Source organism: Suncus etruscus, chromosome 20 (genome assembly GCF_024139225.1).
Source record: "Suncus etruscus isolate mSunEtr1 chromosome 20, mSunEtr1.pri.cur, whole genome shotgun sequence".
NCBI lineage: Eukaryota > Metazoa > Chordata > Mammalia > Eulipotyphla > Soricidae > Suncus > Suncus etruscus.
The window spans coordinates 7115755-7142198 of NC_064867.1; the positions used below are offsets into that span (position 1 = coordinate 7115755).

The 26444-nt window shown below is 42.2% G+C and overlaps 1 protein-coding gene across 1 annotated transcript in view; it reads left to right on the forward strand.

The window, feature by feature from the left end:
- The window catches only part of SUSD5 (sushi domain containing 5), a 55432-nt gene that overhangs the window by 13786 nt on the left and 15202 nt on the right, over nucleotides 1–26444 (forward strand). Inside the window, exons 2-4 of the mRNA XM_049766401.1 lie at nucleotides 1516–1693; nucleotides 6312–6430; nucleotides 21675–21863. Of these exons, the coding sequence (XP_049622358.1) occupies nucleotides 1516–1693; nucleotides 6312–6430; nucleotides 21675–21863 (486 nt within the window). The remainder of the gene's footprint in view (nucleotides 1–1515; nucleotides 1694–6311; nucleotides 6431–21674; nucleotides 21864–26444) is intronic.

Below are 26444 nucleotides of genomic sequence, written 5' to 3' on the forward strand. Positions count from 1 at the left end.
CCGGCGGTGCTCAGGGGTTCCTTCTGGCTGTCTGCTCAGAAATAGCTCCTGGCAGGCACGGGGGACCATATGGGACACCGGGATTTGAACCAACCACCTTTGGTCCTGGATCGGCTGCTTGCAAGGCAAACGCCACTGTGCTATCTCTCCAGGCCTAATTATATCTTTATTTAAGCACCATGTTTATAGTTGGGTTTCAGTCATAAAAATGTATACCCCCTTGACCAGTACAACATTCCCACCACCAATGCTCCCCATCTCTGTCCTCCCCTGCCTGTATTCAAGACAGGCATTCTATTTCTCTCATTCACTACCATTGTCATAATAGTTGTTAGTGTAGTTATTTCCCTAACTGCACTTACCACTCTTTATGGTGAGCTTCATATCATGGGCTGATCCTTCCAGCCCTCATTTCTATTATCTCTGGGTATTATGACCATACTGTCTTTTATTTTTCACAGGTGAGTGAGACTATTCTGTTTTTATCTCTCTCCCTCTGACTCATTTCACTCAGCTTAATAGTTTCCATGTCCATTTATGTATAGAAAAATTTCATGACTTCATTTTTTTTCTGACAGCTGCATAGTATTCAATATTGTGTAGATGTACCACAGTTTCTTTAGCCACTCATCTTTTGTCGGGCATCTGGATTGTTTCCTGATTCTGGCTATTGTAAATAGCGCTGCAATAAATATAGGCATGCTGAGGAAATTTTTGTATTGTGTTTTTGTGTTCCTACGGTATATCCCTAAGAGTGGTATAGCTAGTTGTTTGTTTTTGAGTCACACTCAGCAGTGTTTGGGCTTACTCCTGACTCTACACTTAGGGATCACCCTAATGGTGCTCAGGGAATCATATGCAGTGTTAAAGATATAGTCATAACAAGGCAAGTGACCTCCCCATTGTGCTATCTCTATGGCCCTTTCAGTCACACCTCATTTAGATCTTCTACATATCCATGTATTGATGTGTTTAGGGAAACCAAATGCTCCAGACATGGTCACTGTCACCTTGTCCAGACCAGGATTCATATAGCAAACATCTGAGCTATATGTGGAGGGTCTAATAGTCTCTCTCAGTTAAAAGGGAAGAAAGGATGACAAGGGAAGAAAGGATCCTCCATTCTGAGGATGGAGACGCTGCAGGGATGGCATTGGCGGAAGGTATGCATTGGCTCCCAATGAATGCATTGAATACCAAACAATGTAGCTCCCCCCAAGACAGTATTTTTAGGGACCTGGGTAATACAAACACCCATGTAACTGAAAAAATGTGAAGAGATGATGAAACTGGTTTTCCTAAAAACAAACAAACAACAAAAAAAAAAACCAAAAAGTCGATTGAAAACTCTAGTAGAATGATCATCACCCAGTCCCTGAGATAAGCAAAGTGAGGAATTGCTGAGGTCTGCAGGTAAGGAAGTATTTGGTTCTGACAGGTGCCTTGTCAAACATGATATTTATGAGATTCAATGTGCCCGGACCCTCAAAATGGCCTTTGCTTGTCTTTCCTCAGGAAAGCTCTTTGTGTTGGAGTCTCCCAACTCCTCTCTGGGTCTGCAGTTGGAGGCAGCTCGGAGTTCCTGCAAGCACCGAGGCGCCCACCTGGTGTCAGCCGATGAGCTGCGGAGGGTGGTCCAAGATTGCGCCTTCTCAGTGTGTACCACGGGCTGGCTGGCAGATGGCACCCTTGGGTAAGGATGGCAAACTGGGACAGAGCTCTCCTTCCCACCCAATCCTGCATACCCCTCAGGGTTTCTAATGGGCAGGAAGGTGCAACAATTATCCTTCAGGCATATGCAGGACATAAAGAAACATGGTGGAAGAATAACAAATATCCGAAGGCAGTGGAAACAATAAGCCTGAGAAATAGTTTCCAGTAAGAAATTTGCCACTAGAGACTGGGACTGAGGGAGAGAGAAAGGAACAATAGGACTTTGAAGGAGATGGAAAGTTGAAAGTAGGCATAAAAGGCAAGCCATAGAGGAAGACTGGAGGGAGGGAGGGAGGGAGGGAAGGAGGGAGGGAGGGAGGGAGGGAGGGAGGGAGGGAGGGAGGGAATTGGGGACACAGGTGAAGAGATTAGTATGATTAAAAATAAATCAAGAATTTGGGGCTGGAGAGATAGCACAGAGGTAGGGCATTTGCCTTGGAAGTGGCTGATCCAGAACCAATGGTGGTTCTAATCCCGCGTCCCATATGGTTCCCCAAACCTGCCAGGAGCAATTTATGAGGGCAGAGCCAGGAGTAACCCCTGAGTGCCGCCGGATGAGACCCAAAAAAACAAACAAAAACCAAAAATAACCAAAAAAAAAAAAAAGAATAACTTCATAATTTTGAAACTCATGATGATTCAGTTTAAAAAAAAATTATTCTGTTCAAGATAGATAAATTGTCTAGTGCCAGGATGGGCAAGGTAGAGTAGGCAGCGGCTTCCAGAACATTTTAATTTAGACTTTTTACAAAAAGAATTTATTCTGGAAGGTCCAGGAGTTATAGTACAGTGTATAAGGCATTTGCCTTGCACATGGCCACCCACATTTGCTCTCCAGCACCCATCATGGTTCCCTAAGCCCTGAGTGCAGAACCAGGAGTAAGCCCCAAGCATTGTAAAATATGGCTTTCTCCCAAATATAAAACCAGGGGCTAGATAGATAGCGCAGTAGGGTGTTTGCCTTGCACGCTGCCAACCCTGGACAAACCCGGGCTCAATTCCCGGCATCCCATATGGTCCCCCAAGCCTACCACGAGTGATTTCTGAGAGCAATACCAGGAGTAAGCCCCAAGCGCTGTTGGGTGTGGCCCAAAAACAAAACCAACCAAATAAATAAATAAAACCAAAATTGTTCTGGAATCCTGTCCATTTCTCATCATATCTCTCTTTATTGTTTTTGAATTGCCCTTTTAATTTGCAGCACTAATCATGCTTGCTAAAATTTCAAATAATACAGATCTGTATAAAAAATAAAAAATTCTCTCTTCTCCTATACTTTGGAGGTAATGGCTCTTAACTATTTGGTATATATTCCTTATCTTCTTTTCTCTGTGCATCTTCCTGTGCATTTACATGTAGAAAAAGTATGGAGGCTTTAAAATAGAGCCATGAGTTCTTTCACATGTTTCTCATGGAAAAGTGGACCCCCTGACCTTTCCCATTAAATCAGAGACTGCATAGGAGGACCTTGGCCTACAACCATAATCCCACATGACTTCTGAGATTCGGTCAGAGAAATAGACCAGGATTTCTGCTACTCTCACTGATAAGAATGGCTAGTGAGAAGTCTGATTATCCTGCAGTCTGATTATCAAGCTGCAGAAGGAGGCCACATAGAAATATTCCTGCAGTGAATGGATCAGTGACTAAAAGAAAAACTGTGGTACATCTACACAACGGAATAATACATAGCTGTTTTTTGTTTTTTTTTTTTTTTTTTGGTTTTTGGGCCACACCCGTTTGACGCTCAGGGGTTACTCCTGGCTATGTGCTCAGAAATCGCCCCTGGCTTGGGGGAACCATATGGGACGCCGGGGGATCGAACCGCTGTCCGTTCCTTGGCTAGCGCTTGTAAGGCAGGCACCTTACCTCCAGCGCCACCGCCCGGCCCCCATAGCTGTTTTTTTTTAAAACACAGTTTTTTTCTTAAAAGCAAATAGGTTGTTTGCCTTGCATGTGATTTACCCAAGTTTAACCCCTAGTAGCACATATGGTCCCCGAACACTGCTAAGAGTGATTTCTGAGCACAGAGCCAGGAGTAACCCCTGAACACTGCCAGATGTGACACACACACACACACACACACACACACACAAAAGAAAAGATACTATGATAATAATATCCAGAGGTAATAGAGATGGGAATTAGGAGGATCGATCCATGATAGGAAGCTTACCACAAAGAGTGGTGAATGCAATTAGGTTAGTTAACAGTGCACTGTAACAATGATAGTTGGAAATAATCACTTTGGACAAGAACTGGGTGCTAAAAGGAGATAACATGATATGCATGGTATCCCTTCCTTAGCAGTAGCAAACCAGTGCCAAAAAGAAAAGAGAGAGAAGTAAAATGCTTGCATGCATGCGCTCACACACACACACACACACACACACACACACACACACACACACAGCACTATAATTAGTCCGAAGCTAAAACACAGTAGGTAGCACATTTGCCTTGCATGTGGCCAACTGGGTTTGATCCCTGGCATCCCTAGGGTCTCCTGAGCCTGCCAGGAGTGATTTCTCAGTGCAGAGCCAGGAGTAACTGCTGAGCGCTCTGAAAATAACAACATCAACTAAAAAGAACCTCTATAGGATACTCCTTCAGCAGGAGAAAAATAATTACAAGTGAGAAAGTAGAGATGTAGAAAAGTATGAAATTATGTATTATATAAATGAAAATACTAAAAATTGTATGTAAGTCAGAAAGTATTTTAAACTATGTTGATATAGTTCATTTTATTTATTTAAAATAGCTTATTTTAAATTGTTATTGGATAAGAGGGTAAACTAATGTTAAGTTTAATAAGTCAAGGAGGCATGTTGTAATTCCAGGAGTAGCCATTATAAAGCATCCAGAAAAGAGAATATAAAAAAAATTTTTTTCAAATAATCCAAAATAGGAGAAAGACAGGAATTAAATTACTAAATAGAAACCACTTTTATAAGATAGCAAGTTGAATTTCAGAGAGACCTGTAATTGAGTTAACTATAAATTGGATGATCTATAGAGAAAACAAAGTTTGTCAGGTGAATCTTTTAAGATTCTACTCTTTGTGGTTTATAAAAGATACCCCCTGGGGCCGGGAAGGTGGCGCTAGAGGTAAGGTGTCTGCCTTGTAAGCGCTAGGATAGGACGAACCACGGTTCTATCCCCCCCGCGTCCCATATGGTCCCCCCAAGCCAGGAGCAATTTCTGAGCACATAGCCAGGAGTAACCCCTGAGCGTCAAACGGGTGTGGCCCAAAAACCAAAAAAAAAAAAAAAAAAGATAACCCCTAAATAATCGTAAGACATAAAGTACATTATAATTTAAAAATAGCTAGATAAACAATTGAATAATATTAAAACTATACTCTGCTTGTGGGTTGCTATACTATATGATATATCTGTGGAAATCTAGATTGAAATAAATGTTTGCATTAGAAAAGAAATGCAATGGTTAGAAAAGGAACAATATGGAGATTTCTCAAAAAACTGGAAATTGAACTCCCATATGATCCATCTATACTACTCCTAGGGTATATCCTAGAAACACAAAAACACAATACAAAAATGTGAAGTCATGAAATTTTCCTATACATGCATATACATGGAATCTATTATGCTGTTTGAAATAAGTCAGGGAGAGAGAGACACACAGAATAGTCTCACTCATCTGTGGGAATTAAGAAAAACAAAAGACATTATTGTAATAATGCCCAGAGACAATAGAGATGAGAGAGGAAGGATCGGTTCATAATATAAAGCTCACCACAAAGAGTGGTGAGTGCAGTTAGAGAAATAACTACACTAACAACTATAATAAAAATGTTAATAAGTCAGAGTTGGAGTGGTAGCGCAGCTGTAGGGCACTTGCCTTGCATGCGGCTGACCCAGGACGAACCTTAGTTCGATCCCCAGTGTCCCATATGGTCCCCCAAGCCAGGAGTGATTTCTGAGCACATATCCAGGAGTAATCCCTGAGCGTCACCAGGTGTGGCCCAAAAACCAAAAACCAAAAACCAAAAAAAAAAGTTAATAAGTGAGAGTAGAATGCCTGTCTCGAAGACAGGCAGGGATTGGGAAGGAGGGAGATGGATGGCATTGGTGGTAGAAGGTTGCACTGAGGAAGGGGGTATTCTTTTTATGACTGAAACCCAACTAGAAACATGTTCTTAATCATGGTGCTTAAATAAAGATATTATTTTTAAAAATAAGGAAAGGAATGAATGTTAAGACCTAATTCTCCATTTTAGAAAATTTGTCGAGCAGCAAAACAAACTTCCCCAAAAGAAGGAAACCAATAAAATAAAAAGCATAATTTCATGATATAAACAGTTACTTAAAGTGATTATCTAGGTATTGCTTCTAAACTTAAGTTGAAATATATGACCTCAGCTCCAGTATGGTTATATCTTCTTCATTATAAGCCTTTGTTGAAGAGAATTTTCATATCAATGCTTTCAAACTCAAACCTCTGAATCATAAAAGCCTGTACTAATTCAGTACTAACAACAAAATAATTGCTTTACCATTTTATGTATTTACTTATTTATTTATTTATTTATTTATTGGCCTAGCCTAACCCAGTGTGTTCTTTGTCTATTTCAGGACAACCATATGTAGCAAGGGAAATGGTGAACAGCAGGTCTTGAGAGCTGTTGATGTGAGAATTGAGAGCAATCCAGTTCCTGGAAGTACATACAATGCTCTTTGCATTAAGGATGAAGGTCAGTACCATATTCCTTGTTGTTATTTTTTTTTATTTTATTTATTGAAACAATTATGATCAACAGAATCCTTCAGAGTTGAATTTGAGATATACAATGAGTCAAGGCCCTTCCCACCACCAGAGTCAACCTCCCTCCACCAATGGACCCAGTTTGTATCCTATACCACCATCCTTTGTCCCCTGGCCTGCCAGTGTAACAGGCCCTTTGAGTTTAGATTGTTTAAGGTTATGTCCCTTGATTCTATTATTGTTGACTTTGGCTTAGATTTGTATTTCTGTCCTTATTTATTTCCCCACCAATGCATCCAAGACCACTTGGCCTCTGGCCCCCACCCTTTCTTTGATCCTTTTTTCTTAGCTTTATAGAAAAATGCAGGAATATGTGGTAAAATAATCTGTGTCCCAAGATTCTATGAAAAAGGCAAGAGCCCCAATTTAAAAAATAAGAGATTTAAAAAATCCAATTAAAAAAAAAAGGTGTGTGTGGCAGGTTTGTTTGTTTTGCATAGGCAAAGTATGGGGAAAATAGAAAGGAGATACCTTTGGCCCCAAAACAGGAGACTTTACCCATGAAGTATCCTGGCATGAAACCAACTATAGGCTCCAGACACACTAAGTTGTCTAACCCCAAAGTCTTTCTCTGTGGTCCCAGTAAAAATTCAGTACCAGATTCTTTGTTAGGAATTTACAAGTTGAACACTTGGATGTCAACACCCTAGATTGCATTTTCTAGAAGCAAACCTTGAGATGAAAACCCATTCATTGAAGATGACTTACCAGGAAGTCTTCCAAAGCAAAGCCCATATGAGGAAAATGGACAGGAATTACTTGGGAACCATCAAAGGTTTCATACAAACCAAAGTTTATGGAAGAGTGGAATGAAAACTAATTCTGTCTCAACCCCACAGAAGGTCTCTGGAAATAGTGCAAACATCACAATTTTCTTGGCCAGGAGTGAGGGAGTTGTACTTATCTGCCATTGGTTATGGGGTGCTTCCAGTAGATATAAATTCCTAGTATCTTCTAGGTTTGGATTTCACAGGCAAAGAATTCTCATAGTCTGAGTACCACTGGGACAGAAGGGTATGTACAGCTGCTTGGGAATATTAAAGCTTTCTAAGATTTATAGGGGGACACCTGCCAGCAAATGATAAGTTGACTGATAGGGCTTACTCTGTAATCTTTCTTTCTGGTGGAAGTATGCTTTAAGAAAGTATATGGTCCCCCAGCCTGCCAGGGGCGATTTCTGAATACAGAGCCAAGAGTAGCCCCTTAGCACCACCGGATGTTTCCCAAAAATCAATCAATCAATAAATAAAGTTTAAAATTAAAAAAAGAAAGAAAGAAAGTATGCTTCTTTTCTCCCAAAAGAAAATATGTAGGATTGAGGAAACTTCTCCTAAGAAGGAAAATTGAATATCCTTCTGATAAATCAACTGAGTGATGAGGAGAAAACAATAAAGGACTCTTTGGGCAGCATGTCTTATGCACCGAACAAAATGACAACTTTCATTATCACAATGGTGTCAGGGAGAGGAGGCATTCATACAAATGGAGAAAAATTTAGCTCTTTACAGATAAGTTCTTGAAATCAGCTTAGAGACTATTGTCTCATCTGGGAAGTTTTCAGAAATACTGATATCTCTTATGTTCTTAACATTGGTTTTTTTTTTTTAACTTTCATGTGAATTTAATATGCTGTCTTGTCCCAAATCTCTCTAGGAATGAGAAATAACATATGAACTTGTTAGAAATACAAACCCTGAGGATGTAGAGACACCAATTCTATCACTAAGAAGGAATCAGAGAAGCTAGTACATGAAAGATGTGTAGTGAACCCTTAGGCCCTGGCTAGCGCTTTTTAGATGTTGACTGGTTTAGGCTGCTCTTCTGTTGTGGTCTCCCTGCAGAAAACCATCAATTGCTAATTTCTATGCCAGGGTATGTTAGTAGTCTTCTATCAAGCAACTGAAGGATGTGGCCTTGCTCTCAAAGACCTGGGAGGAACTATAGCCCCAGTCTGTTTCTTTAAACATTGAAACTATCCTTTGAATTCCAAACATATTCAAAGATTCCATTCTCTGAGAGGAAGACAGAACTAGAGAAAACCAGTATGACCTTGTTTTTTCAGTGATCTCAAATGGATCTCTCAGACTTCTGAGGCCTCTTTGTAATAAAGATGAAGTTAACTTTTACTATGTAACACACCAACTGCAGGGGCTTCAAAATACAACTGTTTAATTAATCATAGAGCTATGGGGTCAGCAATTTCTCTTCTGACACATTCATGATCAGCAGTCAACTGTTGGTTAGGTCATGCTTCTCAGGTAGCATAACTGGTTGTTGACTGGGTAATGAGGCGATTTCTCAACATCCACTATGCTAACATAGGCTTTCCATATCACAAGCCTTTAAATAGGTTGTGTACATGCAAGTATGTACCCCCTTTGCCCACAATTATGGTACATAAAGCCTGAGTTGGAGATATTCATATCAGATACTAAGATTATAGCCATTATTGACTGAAATTGAATAATGGGCAAATCAATGTAATGTGCTCCCTGATATATTGCATTTAGAAGAACATAGCTTCAGTTCAGTGGTATTCCTGCCAGAAATGAATCACTCAAATCAAATTATTAAAATAGCCAAACAAATTTAGAAATATCCTACCAAATGGCAGACCTATATTTCTAAAAACTATCAAGGATTAAAAAGATGAAGGAAGGCTAAGCAACTGTTCTAAATTAAAGTAGACTAAAAACCAATGGTTCCAAGCCAGATGCACCCCCAACTTCTTCTGGAGGCCATTCTTTCATATTAAAACAATGTTTTATAAAAAAAATAAAAATAAATTGACACTGGTTATGGGAAGGGCCCTGACTCATTGTATAACTCAAATTCAACTATGAAAGATTCTGTTGATCACAATTTTTCAATAAAATAAATAATAGGGGCCGGAGAGATAACACAACCATAGGGCATTTGTCCTGCCATGGCCAACCCAGGAGGAGCAGTGGTTCAATTCCCAGCATCCCATATGGGCCCCCAAGTCTGCCAGGGGCAATTTCTGAGCACTAAGCCAGGAGTAACCACTGAGCGCCATCGGGTGTGATTCAAAAAACAAAAATAAATAAATATTAAAATAATAATAATAATAATTAAATAGACTAAAAAGACTTGTAAACAAACTTGTAATCCTGGATTGTATCCTGGAGCAAGAGAAAATATCTATAAGAAGGGTTGGAGATAGGATAGCAGATCAACCTGAGTTCTATCTCTGGCACCCCATATAGTCCCCTGAGCACCACCAAGCCAGGGTTAATCCCTCAATACTGCCAATTGTGACCTTAAAGCAAAGCAAACATAAAAGATCTACAACTGATGAACTCTGAATAGGGATAGTGAATAGATAACTGTAGTATATCAATGTTTAAATTTCCTGAGTTTGGTAATAGTACCATAGTTATTTATAAGAGAAGTATCTTTATTTTCTGATATGCATACTGGTCATATGGCTGTTTATGAAGAACAAAAGTACTTCAGGGGCCAGAGCGATAGCACAGCAGTTAGGGCATTTGCCTTGCATGCAACCCATTTGGATCCAATACCCAGCATTCCATCTATGAATGTAAATAATCTGAGAGAGGAAGAGAGAAAGGAAGGGATCAAGAATAATGAAGCAAATAGGATTCATTGGTTTTCTACGTAAAGAGCATTCTAGATGCTGCTTGTCATTGCAATTTTTCAGTAACATTGAAATTATATGAAAATTAACATTTTTAAAAGGCCTCCTGATCTACCCAAAGCAGCAGTGACCACATACTCTCAGGGATGTGGCAATATTACTCAATGGTAGAACACATGCTTTCTTGGCAACTATGAGATCCTGGATTGAGTCCCCAGGATCCAAATAAAACACCCATCACAAACAAAAAATACTGAGTCATGGAGGAACAGCCTAGGAAGAAAATTCCTCACACTGTTCATGAGGGTGAACAGGGGCACCCTTTGGGTCCTGTTTCTGGAGCAATTAGGTCCTCTCTGGGCCCCAGATCAGCAGGGCTGACTGGGTGTGGAATAGAAGCCTGAAGTCTTGGCCTCATCAGGGCCTGCTTGGGAGGAAGCTTCCTGCTGACCAAGAAAGGGGCCTGAGATGCATGCCTACAAGGTGGGGTCAACTTTCTCGAAAAGCAGGAGGAATGCCAGAAAGAGCTCACTGGTCCTTGACTGCTGATCCTGTGGAAAGAACATGGACGATGCCCACACACGCTCATGAAGCCATGTGTGTTCTCTACAGGAGCTGAGATCAGGATAGCAGCTTTGTCCGCAGCTACATTATTGCCCCATCTGACCTTTTCTCTGAGGAGGCTCCCTGGCACACAGCACTGCTTCTCTTTGGTCCTAGCAATGGGAAGACTCAGCAGGCCAGCTCCCTGCCCCTGAAAATGCAGACCTCTGGGGCCCAAGGTGCCCAAAAGGGAAACAGGAAAAGAATGTACCAGCAACTTCCTCCTCTATTTCTTTTTGGAAACAATGTTCTTCCCAAAATGTAGACTTTTCTCCTTTTCCTCTCTGTATTTTCTTTTCACTGACTGAAAGTTTCCAGCCCCATGGTGATCTCACTTAAACTAATAAGTGAAGTTATTTTTAAGCAGCTGAATGCTGATGAATTAAGCTGCCTCCGCCGGGAATCACTGGCTCTACTGCTCTTGACAACTTGTCTGGGGCTGGAAGGTAGCTAGCTGGCTTAAAGTCTGAGGCTGCAAGGTTCCTTGTGCCTTTGCTGGTTGCTCCTTAGGGCTCACCCTGGGTGGGTCGCTGTTTCTCTGCCTCTGAGCATAGGCTGTCCTGATCTTCCCCAGTAGCCCTCCCTCCTCATGATAGCCCCACTTTCCACTTCCTCCCTATTCGTAGTCTATTCGTAGCTCTTGACTATTTCTGACAAAAAAATAAATAGTATGATTCACTTCCTTTGTTCCATCATGAAGAGAGTTAGGGCCAACAGGTCAGTGGTTAAAAGAATTAGCCTTGCACATGGCCAACACAGGTTTGATCCTCAGCCCTACACATAATTCTCCAAGCCCTCCAGGAGTGCAGAGCCAGAGAAATAAGTCCTAGACACCACTAAATGAGCCCGGACAGGATGTGCTTCAGCTGTGGTAACAGCTGACATTCTCCAGCTGTGATAACAAAACTGAAGTATATTTATCACACTGCTTTAGGGACAGGAGCAATAGGGTGGGGTGCTTGCCTGGCACAAAGTCGACCTGGGTTCAATCTCTGCCATTCCATATGGTCCCCAACCACTGCCAAGAGTGATTCTTAAGTGCAGAGCCAGGTATGACCACAAAACCAGAACCAAAAATAAATATTTTAGTCACAGTGCTTTGAACAGCTGATAGTAGTAGCCAAGGGAGAATAGAGAATCAGAGTTGATTTCCATTAACTGGCATCCGCCAGTGGGTTTGTCGAATGTTCAGACTTGTGATGTCCCAGATACAGCTGTGGTTAAATGGTGGAGGAAGAAGAGGGAAGAGGAAAAGATAGGTGGATAGAGGATAGGATGGAGGGATGGAAGGATGGAAGGAGGGATGGCTAGATAGATAAAGATTCCTCTCCACCCTCAGAGATGAATTCATTTTGATGACACAAAGGGAGACCTCTCTGAGTAGGGAGTCAAGAGTATTTGAGGTGAAACTTGGGAAATATTGTTTCATGGGGATCATTGGAAAGGAAAGAAAAGGGGGACAAGCCTGCCAGGAATGATTTCTGAGAGCAGAGCCAGGAGTAACCACTGAGCGCCTCCAGGTGTGGTCCAGAAACCAAAAAGGAAAAAAAAAAAAAAAAAAGAAAAGGGGGACACTGCAAACCAAGAGACTAGACAGAGGAAATAAGAAGGATATATTACAGATCTCAGTGAATAGCTATAGAGGAATTCATTCCAGGCCAGCCATTGTGCCTTTGCTCATAGAGACTCAGTCAGTCCAGAACATCTGGCTCAAGGTATATCTGGGCAAATCTGAGATACTTGCCTTTAAGAGGCATTCTAAACTGTGCAAATACTGGTTATAAGAAGGACGAATTGGCAAGAAACTGCCATTTTAATTGAAAAGGGTGAGTTACACTTTATTCAATTTGTTGGATAGAAAGTTCTCTTATTCAATATTCACTCTTTTGAAGGTGAAATTATAGAAATTGCTCTTTCTGTTGAAACTGTTGAAAGCTCGTAAGTTCTGAGAAATCCACAGACCACAATCCCCACCTTCAAAATCATGGAGCAGTGACAAGCAAAGACTGCCTAGATGTAAGTGTCCCTAGAGAGAAGAGGACTGAGGTTTACAGCCAGCTGTTTTCCATAGTACTTCTGTGAAGTTCAAAATGGGGAGGTTAGTGAAAGGAACTAATTCAGTTTGCATCTGGATCTGCGGTGGTTTTTGGCACACACATGCTTGGGTGAACACAAGGGACTGCTGTTCTGGAGCTTCTGAAAGCACACCAGCTATGAAGCAGAGTGTTTCCTGTCTTGAACGTTTGTAGGAAATCCAGAAACATATGGAATATGTACCCAGATGCTCATGAACCTTATTATGGGTTTCCTGAGCCAAGTTTTGAGCCCATGTCTCTGGAAATTAAGAGAGATGATCTCAAGGGTCTGGTAGGGCGAGAACGAAGCCAGAAATTGCCTTTGATCTACTCTCCAGTTTGTAATTCTGGTTCTGGTCTTCCTTCCAAGGACTAGGTGTTGTGTTGGACAGACCAAGCTGAGCAAGGCTTTGAGTCCAAATTGGTTCTTTGATAGTGCTTATAAAGAATCTTCCATTCCAATGAGCTCAATCTTGGTGGGAGAAAAGTCTAGAACATCCAAAGGATCCAATAGGAGTTAGAGGCAGCTGAGGATGATGAAGAAAGACAGGCTTTGGACACCACCATTCCAGCTGGAATTCTGAACTCTCTGCCTGACTGAGGCTGATAGCTTTGGTTCATTGTCCTCAAGACCCGCTCAGAGATCACTCTGCTCATTGAGGATGCCCCTGGATTTGATGATTTCTCAATGACTGTTTTGCTCTCCTTGTCACATGGTGATACAGTCAGGGTCAAAGACAGGCTACGCAGTCAAGGTAGATCTGATTAAAAACACTACATTCTGTGCTGACTTACTGAAGTCAAAGTTTCTTCAACCAAATTTTCATGTCAGCTGGGGAGGTTCTCAAAGAGCCTGGTACTGCATGGCCTCCAGAGCATGCCTGGCACTGCACTGATAACCCTCATGCAATTCTTTCTTTCTTTCTTCCTTTCTTTTTCTTTCCTTCCTTCCTTCCTTCCTTCCTTCCTTCCTTCCTTCCTTCCTTTTTCTCTTTGTTAAGCGGTGGAGTTGGGCCACACCCAACAATGTTTAAGGAATACTCCTGACTCTATACTCAGGAAGTATTCCTTGTGGTATTCAAGGGACCATATGGGATCATGGATATTGAAGATAGATTGACCACATGCAAGGCAAAGGCCCTATCCACTGTACTATCTCTCTAGTCCCACCCTTACAAAATTTTAAAACAAGGGTCTGGTGCAATAGTACATTTGCCTTGCATGCAGCTAACCTGGATTCAATCCCCAGTACCCTAGATTGTCCCCCAAGCCCATCCCAAGAATAATCCCTGCTGGATATGGCCTAGAAGTAAATCAAAAAACAAATTTTAAAACATAAATCTCTCGTGTTAAAGGACATGCATAGCATGACTTGCTAAGAAAGTTAAAACCAAAACTACAACAGTCAGATCAGGTAAGTTAAGGCATAAGTTGTATTTTCCATTTTTAACTTGATCAGTATGTCTTGTTTTGTTGGGGGGGGGGGTGAGAGGCAGGCTCTCCAACAATGCTAGGAGTTATCGGGTCACTCCCAGTGATATTTGGCTTGGTTGTATCATGCGCCTGATGTTTTGGGGTTCAGGCACAATGGTGTTGAGAGACACCAGGACTATACCTCACAGTGTAAGAAGGCATATAGTGCTGAAAATTGAACTTGAGGCCTTGTACCTGCCAGGTATGTTCTTGGGCTCTTGAGCTATATGTCTGTATGTGTATAGATGTGCATACATGTATGTATAGGCATACATACACACATATAGTGGGTTGGGCACCACACCCAGTAGTGGTGAGGGATTACTCTTTTGTGTGTGTGTGTGTGTGTGTGTGTGTGTGTGTGTGTGTGTGTGTGTGTGGTTTTTGGGTCACACCCGGCAGTGCTCAGGGGTTTTTCCTGGCTCTGTGCTCAGAAACTGCTCCTGGCAGGCATGGGGGACCATATGGGATGCTGGGATTCGAACCGATGACCTTCTGCATGAAAGGTAAACGCCTTACCTCCATGCCATCTCTCCGGCCCCAAGGGATTACTCTTGGCTCAGTGCTTAGGGAGGATCAAATTGATGTCAGCCACATAAGACAAGTGCTTAATCCTTGTACTACTTTATGACTTGAGAATATTTTTTTTTTTTTTGGTTTTTGGGCCACACCCGGCGATGCTCAGGGGTTACTCCTGGCTGTCTGCTCAGAAATAGCTCCTGGCAGGCACGGGGGACCATATGGGACACCGGGATTCGAACCAACTACCTTTGGTCCTGATTGGCTACTTGCAAGGCAAACACCGCTGTGCTATCTCTCCGGGCCCAACTTGAGAATATTTTAAAAATATATATGTCTCCCAAGCTTCACCAGAGTGATCCCTGTGCACAGATCCAGGACTCTTCCCTGAGCACAGCAGAGTGTGGACCAAAATTCAAAAGAAAAAAATGCTTCTTGGGTAACTTACCTGCAAAGCCTTTCCAATACAAAAAAATCAGAGGACAAAATTTTAATAGAAAAGTATTTCCTTGGGCCCGGAGAGATAGCACAGCGGCGTTTGCCTTGCAAGCAGCCAATCCAGGACCTAAGGTGGTTGGTTTGAATCCCGGTGTCCCATATGGTCCCCCGTGCCTGCCAGGAGCTATTTCTGAGCAGACAGCCAGGAGTAACCCCTGAGCACCGCCGGGTGTGGCCCAAAAACCAAAAAAAAAAAAAAAAAAAAAAAAAAGAAAAGAAAAGAAAAGTATTTCCTTTATGGGAGAGATTGAAAAAGCGATCACTATCATTTTGATGCAGCAATTCCACATGTCATAGTTTATTCTGACAAAAATAGATACATATAAAATATACTTGAGAGATTCCTCATAGTAGTATTATTTTTTGTTTGGTTTTTTTTTTTGGTTTTTTTTTTGTTGGTTTTGGGCCACACCCAGTGATGTTCAGGGGTTACTCCTGGCTATGCATTCAGAAATCGCTCCTGGCTTGGGGAACCATGTGGGATTCCGGGGGATCAAACTGCGGTCTGTCCTAGCTTAGCGCATGCAAGGCAAACGCCTACCACTTGTGCCACCACTCCTGCCCAGTAGTATTATTTATAATGGCGAAATCTTGGAATCAACATGAATGTCTAATGATAAAATAACATATTTTAAAATATGGTCTCTCAAAAGATGAAGCTAGATTATAGGGCTAATGTGGAAAGAGAATGGATGGAAATAAACTGAATCAGTCATTAAAAATCTTCCAAAAACAGAAAGGGCCAGGCACAGATGGTTTAACTGGTGAATTCTGACAAACGTTTAAGAATAAAATTATGGGGGCCGGAGAGATAGCATGGAGGTAAGGCATTTGCCTTGCATGCAGAAGGCCGGTAGTTCAAATCCCGGCATCCCATATGGTCCCCCGAGCCTGCCAGGAGCAATTTCTGAGCGTAGAGCCAGGAGTAACCCCTGAGTACTCAAAAAAACAAAAAAAGAAAAAGAATGAAATTATGGGGGCCGGAGAGATAGCATGGAGTTAAGGTGTTTGCCTTTCAAGCAGAAGGATGGTGGTTCGAATCCCGGCATCCCATATGGTCCCCTGTGCCTGCCAGAGGCGATTTCTGAGCATAGAGCCAGGAGTAACCCCTGAGTGCTTCCGGGTGTGACCCCAAAACAAAACAAAACAAAAAAGAATGAAATTATGTCTTTTCTGTATACCCTCTTTCAGAAATTAGAAGTGGGACTTCTATCTAATTTATTCTATGAAGCTAATATTACCCTCATACCAAAACCAAATCAAGTCATTTCAAGAAAAACATCATAGATAAGTAATTTTTCTGTGTCATCTCATATTACAGGAGGATGATACAAAGTGAATATACAAAAGCTGTTTCTTCCAATGAACCAGAAAACAAACATATGGACTTTCAAATATAAAACACCATTTATAATACCACTCAACATTGGAATCCTGAGACTTAAATATAACAAAATATGTGCAAGATCTAAATGACAAAAATACAAAACTCTAATGAAAAACATCATACATTAGAGATATTCCATGTTCATGGGTAAGAATTCCAACACATGTTTTATAGGCACAAACATATTCCATAGTTTATGCAGATACACAAAAGACCCAGAAGAGTTAACTCAGTATTGATATTTTTGGGGGGGCCACATCCAGTGACACTCAGGGGTTATTCCTGGCTATGCACTCAGAAATAGTTCCTGGCTTGGGGACCATATGGGACGCAGGGGATCAAACCACAGTCTGTCCTAGGCTAGTGCGGGCCATTGCTTCGTCCTTGAGTTAACTCAGTATTGAAAGAGAATAAACAAAGTTAGAGAACTAATACTATCCAATCTCAAGCCTTAGTATATGGGGCAGGAGAAATAGTACAGCAGTTAGGCACTTGTCTTGCATGTAGCCAACCCAGATTCAATTCCAGGCAACCCCATATGGTTTCTTGGTTTTCACCAGGAGTAATTTCTGAGCACAGGGCCAGGAGTTAACCTTGAGACCACGTGTAGAGCAAAAGAAAACTAAAAGAAAAGCTGGAGTGATAATACAGTGGGTAGGGCACTTGCCTTGCATGCAACCAACCTGGGTTTCGTCTCTGGCATCCCATATATTCTCCCGAGAAACCTCTGACAGCACCATCCTTCCAAAAATAATGGTAGAACTAAATGTAAAGTTTAAAACTATAAAACACCAGAAGATGCTGTAGAGAAAAACTTCGGTCTTTTTTTTTTTTTTTTGGTATGGTGATGATTCTTCAGATGAATTAACAAAGATACAATCCATGAAATAAATAATTGATTATTTGATTTTTGCCTTAAATATTAGAAATGTCGGGGGGCCAGAGAGATAGCATGGAGATTAAGGCATTTGCCTTGCATGCTAAAGGATGGTGGTTCAAATCCCGGTATCCCAGATGGTCCTCCAAGCCTGTCGGGGGCGATTTCTGAGTGTAGAGCCAGGAATAGCCCATGAGCGCTGCTGGGTGTGACCCCCCCAAAAAATTTAAAATGTCTGCTTTGTGAAAGTCTGTGTCAGAAAAATATGAAGAGGCCCCAGGCTGGGAAATATTCACAAAAAACATAGAGTAAAGGACTGTTATGCAAAATGTACATAAAGAGATTTTAAAAGTCAATGGTGAGAAAATTCACAACTCACCTGAAAAATTGGTGAGAGAGCTGAATAAGCACCTTATTCAAGATTTATAACAAAAAATGGTAAAGACCAGAAAAACCTATCATTCTAAAAATAAAAGATATGTAGCAGTGAGTAAGAAATAAAAAATAATCCACATCATCAGGAAAGTGCTTGTGAATACAGTGATAAGAAAATGCCACACATCTATCAGAGCATCCAGAGTCCCAACCATTGGTGAAGATGAAAAACAGTGCCACCATTTTGGAAGACTGGCATACAGGGCCACCTCTGCTCCACTCCACTCTAGTCTATAACATTTCACGGGGCCGGGAAGGTGGCGCTACAGGTTAGGTGTCTGCCTTGCAAGTGGATGGACCGCGGTTCGATCCCCCGGTGTCCCATATGGTCCCCCCAAGCCAGGGGTGATTTCTGAGCGCATAGCCAGGAGTAACCCCTGAGCTTCAAACGGGTGTGGCCCAAAAACCAAAAAAAAAAAAAAAAAAAAAAAGAAACATTTCACATTTGACAAAGAGGACCTATTCACTCATGTAAAGAAGGCTAAGAGAGAGCTTATTCCCAAACTAAACACGTTCCTGCCATATGATCCAGTAATAACGCTTCCTGGTATTTGCCCAAATAAACTGAAAACTTATGTCCACACGAATGCCTATGCATAAATGTTTATACCAGCTTTATTAATAATTGCCCAAACTTACAAGCAACCATGACATCTTTCAGTAGGTGACTGGATAAATAAACAGATACATCCAGATAATAGAATATTATTCAGTGCTAAAAAGAAATGAGAAAAAAGGCACCGAAGGACCTTAAATGCATATATGCAAATGCACATACCATTATTGTTCCAATTAATTTCCATTCTGAAAGAAAAACCAAAATTGTGGAGAGACTGGAGAGATATTTCAGGAAAACAGGCTCTTTTCTTGAATTTACCTGATCCCAATTTGATCCTTGTCACCACATATGTCCCCTCAAGCTCCACCAAAAGTGTTTCTTGAGCATCGATGACCCAATTACCCTCTTCCATTTTTATATAAAGGAAACTATAGAGACATTATTAAAATTAGTGATAGACATGGGGTCAGAAAGGGATGAATCTATAAATTTTTAGGGCAGTGAAATTGTCTGATACTACAATGGTGTAGCTACATAATGTTCCTTTGTCAGAACTCAAATGTAAACTCTGGAATTTGAGGCATATTGATGGATTGATGTTGGCTTATCAGTTGAGCAGATGAATCAGAGTGGGCCAAGATGTTGCTAGCAAGAGAGACTGTGTGTATGTTCTTTCTACTCTATTTTTCTGTAACCTAAAACTGCTCTAAAATTATTAGCTTTCTGTGATTGTTTTGTTTGGGGCCATATTTGACAGTGTTTGAGGACTACTCCCACTTCAGTTCTCAGGCGTCACTTTAGCAGTGTTCAGGGAACCATGCAAGGCTGAATCTTTTCACATATAATCCTTGCACTCCAGCCCTCTGAGCTATCTCTTCAATCCTAGTTTATTTTTAAGGCAGGTACTTATGAATAAATATGACATAATCCTGTGTATGTTAAGATACACAGAACTAGATTTTTTGTCCTATATCCCACCACTGCCTTCTGGCCCTGAGGGTTTCTTGTGACAGGTCTGCTGTAAATCTTAAGGATGCTCCTTTGAATGTAATTTCCCTTTTGGATCTTGCTGCTTTCAGTATTCTGTCTCTATCTGTGGGATTTGTCATTGTGACTAGGATGTGTCTTGAAGTGCTTTCTCTTTTAGCTGGTACTCTTCGGGCATGCAGGACTTGGTTGCATGCACTCTTTAGTTCTGGAAGTTTCTATACAATGATAGACTGTTGACTGTTGGTTCTTCCTGGGGATTTTCTTCCTGGGTCTCTGGGACTCCAATGATTCTTATGTTGTTTTTGTTGAGTTTATCAAAGACTTCTATTTTCATGTGTTTCATATTCTGTGAGGATTTTTTCCATTGTCTGTTCATTTGTTTTAAGGCTTTTTTCCATTCTCTTTTGATATATGGAGTTGTTATGCATCTCATCTTCCAGCTCACTGACTGAATAAACTGCTCTTACTCTGTTGGAGAGACTTTCCAGTGAGGTTTTCATTTTTCCTACCACATTTTTCAGTCCCGTTATTTGTTTGGAGTTTTCTTATTTCTATTTTCATATCCTCTTGATTCTTATTTGTGTTTCATTCAGCTCGATCCATGCTTTCTGTGAGTTGTATGATCATTGTCCATATTTCTTCTCTAAATTCCATATCTGAGAGGCTAAATAAGTGGTTGGCACTTAATTTAGAGTCACCAGAGCTGCCATCTTTATCTATATGTATAGTGGAGGCTTGTGTTGTTTCCCTATCATCACTTTTGTTGTGTGGTGTTTTCTATGTGTTTTGCTGGGGTTCATGGCTAGGAGATGTGCACCGCTGCGAAGCAAAGTGGCTGGCCTCCTCTGGCTCTGCCTTTCAGGGTGGGTCTAGCTCACCTGTTGAGGAGCCCTCAGGAGCTGTTCTGGGTGGGATGGTACATGGCCACAGCAGAGCCATGTGCAAATATGCTCAGAAGGGACCAGGCTCCTCCCTTCGTGGACCAGAACTTGATTCTTTTGCTGTATATCCTGATACATGTAGAAGACAGATAATACAAGTGTGTCTGTTTGATAGTCTGTATTCTATATGTCTTTCTTTGTACGTAGCAAACTGTGACATCAGGGTTAAGGGTGAGAAAGATAGAGTCATCTTCTCTGGCCTACCACATTCTAGCTTTTAATAAAGTCACTTTTCCCTTAGCTGAGTACAGTTGACCACTGAACCACTTGGAGGTTGAGCATCAACCCTCATAAAGTGAAAAATCTAAGCATAACTTTTGAGTCTCCAAAATATTAACTATTAAATATCTTTTTTTTTTTTTTGGTTTTTGGTTTTTGGGCCACACCCAGTGTTGCTCAGGGGTTACTCCTGGCTCTCTGCTCAGAAATAGCTCCTGGCAGGCACGGGGGACCATATGGGACACCGAGATTTGAACTAACCACCTTAGGTCCTGGATCGGCTGCTTGCAAGGCAAACACCGCTGTGCTATCTCTCCGGGCCCCATACTACTAAATATCTTAGTGTTGATCAGAGGTTCACCAATAACATATACTCTCAGTTAACATATATCTTCTACATTATATGTGTTGCATACCATTTTCTTATGCTAAGGTAAGCTAGAGAAAAGAAAATGTTAAGAACATCTCTATGAGGGCCAGAGCGACAGCACAGGAGGGTGTTTGCCTTGCATGCAGCCAAACTAGGTTCGAATCCTGGCAACCCAAATGGTCCCCTGAGCCTGCCAGAGGCAATTTCTGTGTGCAGAGCCAGGAGTAAAACCTGAGCACCGCAGGGTGTGACAAAAACAAACAAACAACAACAATAAAAACAACACAAAGTCCTGGCTGGAGAGATTGTACAGGGATAAAGGTACTTGTCTTACAGGTGGCTGACTCCATTTTAATCCCTGAGCACTACCAGGAGTGCCCCTCAAAACCAACATAAAATGAAATACAAAATAATAGCCTATTTATCCCTTGATGAGCTTGTGTTTTGTTTTGTAGGGCTCACCCATGCCAGGTCCTGTGTGCCAGGGTAAAGGGGAAACTGAGCCTGCTGCCCCTGCTCAGGGCACAGCGAGTATCTGGGGAAGGGAAGGTGTTTTCAGGCTGTTCCAGGCAGAGAGCTTGGAGTTGACTGTGCTTCTTTCTCCACAGAGAAGCCGTGTGGAGACCCACCCTCATTCCCACACACAATCCTGCAGGGACGCACTGGCCTGGAGATGGGGGACGAGCTGCTGTACGTATGCGCCCCAGGTCACGTCACAGGCCGCAGAGAGACAGCCTTCACCTTGCTGTGCAACAGTTGTGGGGAGTGGTATGGCCTGGTGCAGGCCTGCGGGAAAGGTGAGTGTCCCACAGGGCTTCACTTGTTCACCTGGGCCCCATGGAAGAGAGCGTTTGCCCTGAGCTGAGCTTGGAGTCAGTCAAATGCTGGCTGTGTGCTCTGCCCCACCTCTCAGGCCACCCACCTGCCTTGGGGGACCATACTGGACGCTGGGGAATCGAACCGAGGTCCGTCCTAGGCTAGTGCGAGGAAGGCAGATGCCTTGCACCACCACTCCAGCCCCCCACCATTCATTTCTCCTTTCTGGGATGGACAATAGCTTTTTCGCTCTGTGGTGTCTGTCACACTGAACTCTACCCTCACCATCTCACATCCTTGGAATGAAGCACTGTTTTCCATGGAGTATTAGTCTCAGTTTGGCCCATCGTGGAGGCGTGTATCTACTCTGGTGGCACTTCTGGAGTTCTGTAGCATCTCTAGATCAGTTGCCACTTCTCCAGTTGTACGAGACAGCTCTGCCACAGCCTCCTCAGCAACTACAGATTGCAACACTCTGACATTTAGGCCAATCTGGTGGCTGGTCTGTGGTGATTTATAATAGTCACTTTTCTAGACACATTAGACAAACATCTGGTTTCTCTTCAGTAACATTTAAAATTTTACTCATTTTTCTATCATTGACTTTATTTATTTTTTATTTTTTTTATTTATTTATTTTTATTTTTTTGATTTTTGGGCCATACCCGGTAATGCTCAGGGGTTACTCCTGGCTATGTGCTCAGAAGTTGCTCCTGGCTTGGGGGACCATATGGGACACCGGGGGATCGAACCGCGGTCCATCCAAGGCTAGCGCAGGCAAGGCAGGCACCTTACCTTTAGCACCACCGCCCGGCCCCTATTTTTTATTTTATTTTATTTATTTATTTATTTATTTATTTATTTATTTATTTATTTATTTATTTATTTTTGGTTTTTGGATCACACCTCGTGATGCTCAGGGATTACTCCTGGCTATGCACTCAGAAATCGCTTTTGGCTTGGGGGTGTGGGGAGCATATGAAATGCTGGGGATCAAACCCAGTTCCATCCTGGGCAGCCTTGTGCAAGGCAAATGCCCTACCGCTGTGCCATTGCTCCGGCCCCATCTATCATTGATTTTTTTTTTATCATTTTTATAATATGGGATTTCTTTTTTATAAAAACTTTCTTTTTTGTTTGGTTTGGTTTGGGGTTATATCCAGGCTGTGTTTAGGAATCCTGGCTCTACACTCAGAGATTACTCTTGGCAGGACTCAGAGAACAATTTATGGTGCTGGGGGACAAAATGTGGGTTCACTGCACAGCAGGTAGGTGTTCGCTTTGCACTGGCTGGCTAGGTTCAATCCTCAGCATTCCATTTGGTCTCCTGAGCCTGCCTCATGAGCATAAAACCAGGAATAACTCCTGAGCGTCATTGGGTGTGGTCCAAAAAATCCAAATACATATATGTATATGTATATATATAGTCACTGACACATTTTAGTAAAAGTGAATTCATGCAATATATTACATGTATATTACATGTGTATATATGTTCATGTATGTCATGGACACACTTTAGTAAACACTAAAGTAAATTCATGTAAAACTAAAACAATGATATTCCATACGTTAAAACTATTTTGTTAAATTACATAATAAAATGTCCTATCAAATGGTCACAAAAACTTCTAAGAAGACTTTTTTCCAGTGTGTCTGTATATATGCTTTGCTGCACACCCATAACAGTAAGTTACAGACTGGGAGAAGAACTGGATAATAGCCACTTTGAGTCACCTTCCTGCACTCTCTCCAACTTTCTTCTGCTTTGTGGCAGGCTGGAGCACTTGGCCAATTCTGATCTTTCACCTGCTGCAGAAAATCAGAGCTAAGCCTCCAACTTCCTGTGTGTTGCCTGTGTCCCCTCCAAAAGGACCCAGGCTCGCCAGGAGGAGGTTGAGGAAATGGCTTGCCTCCTTGAGACTGAAGTCACTCTCGCCCAGAGCCACACCCACCAGCTAAATGCACTGTTTACTAGCCCTGACAAAATGGGAGCTAAATGCAGGGTTTGTGTGTCTGAAATGGTGTTTATTTTCTCACTGCAAAGCAGAGACTGTCCAAGCTCTCAGCTGCTCGGCAGGAATTTGGGTTTCTCCACTTGGCTGAGGGCACAAACAGCTACAGTTTTTTGTTTGTTTGTTTGTTTTAATTCTCTAGATTTAACAAAGTACATGTGTCTATGCGTCCTACAAAAATCACTTCCCTCAAGAATTTTACTCTTGGGGCCGGAGAGATAGCATGGAGGTAAGGCGTTTGCCTTTCATGCAGGAGGTCATCCGTTCGAATCCCCGGCGTCCCATATGGTCCCCCGTGCCTGCCAGGAACAATTTCTGAGCCTGGAGCCAGGAATAATCCCTGAGCACTGCCGGGTGTGACCCAAAAACCACAAAAAAAAAAAAAAAAAAAAAAAAAGAATTTCACTCTTGGGGGCAAATTGATAGCATAGCGATAGGGCATTTGCCTTGCATGTGGCCAATTCAGGACAGACCTTGGTTCAATCTTCTGTACCCCACATGGTCCCCCAAGCCAGGAGCAATTTCTGAGCGCATAGCCAGGAGTAACTAACTGAGTGTTAGTGGGTGTGGCCCAAAAAAGCAAAAAAAAAAGTTTCTTTCACTGCCTTTTGCATACTACTTTTTCCAAGGAATATCAGATCTCTCTGATTATGGATTTGCTTCATACTGGAGAACAGACATTTTAGGAGACTGGGTCAAACCCAGATTCTGAAGTTGAATCATGTGGGTTAGGATGCCATCTCTCTCTTTTTTTTTTTTTTTTGGTTTTTGGGCCACACCCGTTTGACGCTCAGGGGTTACTCCTGGCTATGCACTCAGAAATCGCCCCTGGCTTGGGGGGACCATCTGGGACGCCAGGGGATCGAACCGCAGTCCGTCCTACGTTAGCGCTTGCAAGGTAGACACCTTACCTCTAGCGCCACCTTCCCGGCCCCTAGAACTGTATTTTTTGTTTGTTTGTTTTTGGGCCACACCCGGCAGTGCTCAGGGATTACTCCTGGCTGTCTGCTCAGAAATAGCTCCTGGCAGGTACGGGGGACCATATGGGACACCGGGATTCGAACCAACCACCTTAGGTCCTGGATCGGCAGCTTGCAAGGCAAACGCCGCTGTGCTATCTCTCCGGGCCCCAGGATGACATCTCTTCCTTGTATCAACCCACTAGTCATTTATTCCTTCTTCCACACCCTTTCATTTGGCAGGACCCTACATGCTGTGCCTAATGCTGAACAAACTATCCCAGTCTTAACATGAGGAAACTCTAGTAAACTAGGTGCTTCAAATACCAGAGATAGACAATGTGTGATGCCATTAGGTGGGAAAGCTGTAAAAATGATGTCACCAAAACTAAAAAAATGGTGCGTTGCCAGATGGAGGAAGTGTCAATGAACTTGATGGCTACAGAAACCAAGCCAATGGAAACTAAAGAGTGGCATTGGCATGACAGTGTAAGAAGGTTCTGAAGGTCTTATATGTCCAATGTGTCTTTGGGGAATGAGGGTCTTGGAGGAATCTGCATCTCACAACAGTGAATTCAAGAATGCATTGGAGTGGGGAAGAGAGAGAACATAGACAGACTTTCATTCTTGAATGCCTGTTTTTCTTGAAGAGGAGGAAGCAAGAGACCAAGGGGAGAGCTGGAAGATGCTCAAGAGATCAGAATGATTTTTTTTGTTTTGTTTGTGTGTGTAAAATAAAAATCCACAAGCTATGATCTCACCCCTCACGCCATGTTTCTAAGCCCTTAGGCAGGAGGACAGGTCTGAAGAAGCAGGGTGGTGGCAGAGAAATAATACCAAGCCAATCAGGAAAGGATGAAAATGGCATTCATGGCCTTTTGTCTCATGTTCTGTCTGCCTGAGCCAAAAATCAGAATTCCTTTCTTTATTCAAACTAATTCCCCATACCAGGAGGGGGAAGGTTGAGTACAGCAAATTGGCTTTTACATACCAAAAGAAGAGGTTTGGGGAAAGAGGAAGAAGAGGAAGTTAGAGGAACACCTTTGTTTAGGGTTTTTAGCCAGTTTCATCTTACAGCCTGTTGATTTTTGTTACTTTAAGATAAGAAATACAGGGGCCGAAGAGATAGCATGGAGGTAAGGCATTTGCCATGCATGCAGAAGGACAGTGGTTATAATCCCGGCATCCCATATGGTCCCCCGAGCCTGCCAGGAGTGATTTCTGAGCGTAGAGCCAGGAGTAATCCCTGAGCGCTGCAGGGTGTGACAAAAAAAAAAAGTTAAGAAATACAGGGACCAGAGCAATAGTACAGTGGGGGATGTGCTTGCCTTGCACACATCCAACCTGGGTTTGATCGCAAGCGTTTCCTATTGTTACCTGACCACCCACCCAAGGGTGGTTCCTAAATGCAAAGCCAGGAATAACCCCCCGAGCATTGCTGTGTGTCTCCAAAAACAACAGCAGCAACAACAAAAAGTAAATACTTAAACTGAATTAAATAACAACGGAAAGGCTGAAGAGAAGTAGAGACTGAGAAGTGACTCCTGTGAAATGAAAGGGAAGTTAATAATCAGTCGCTCCCCAAACT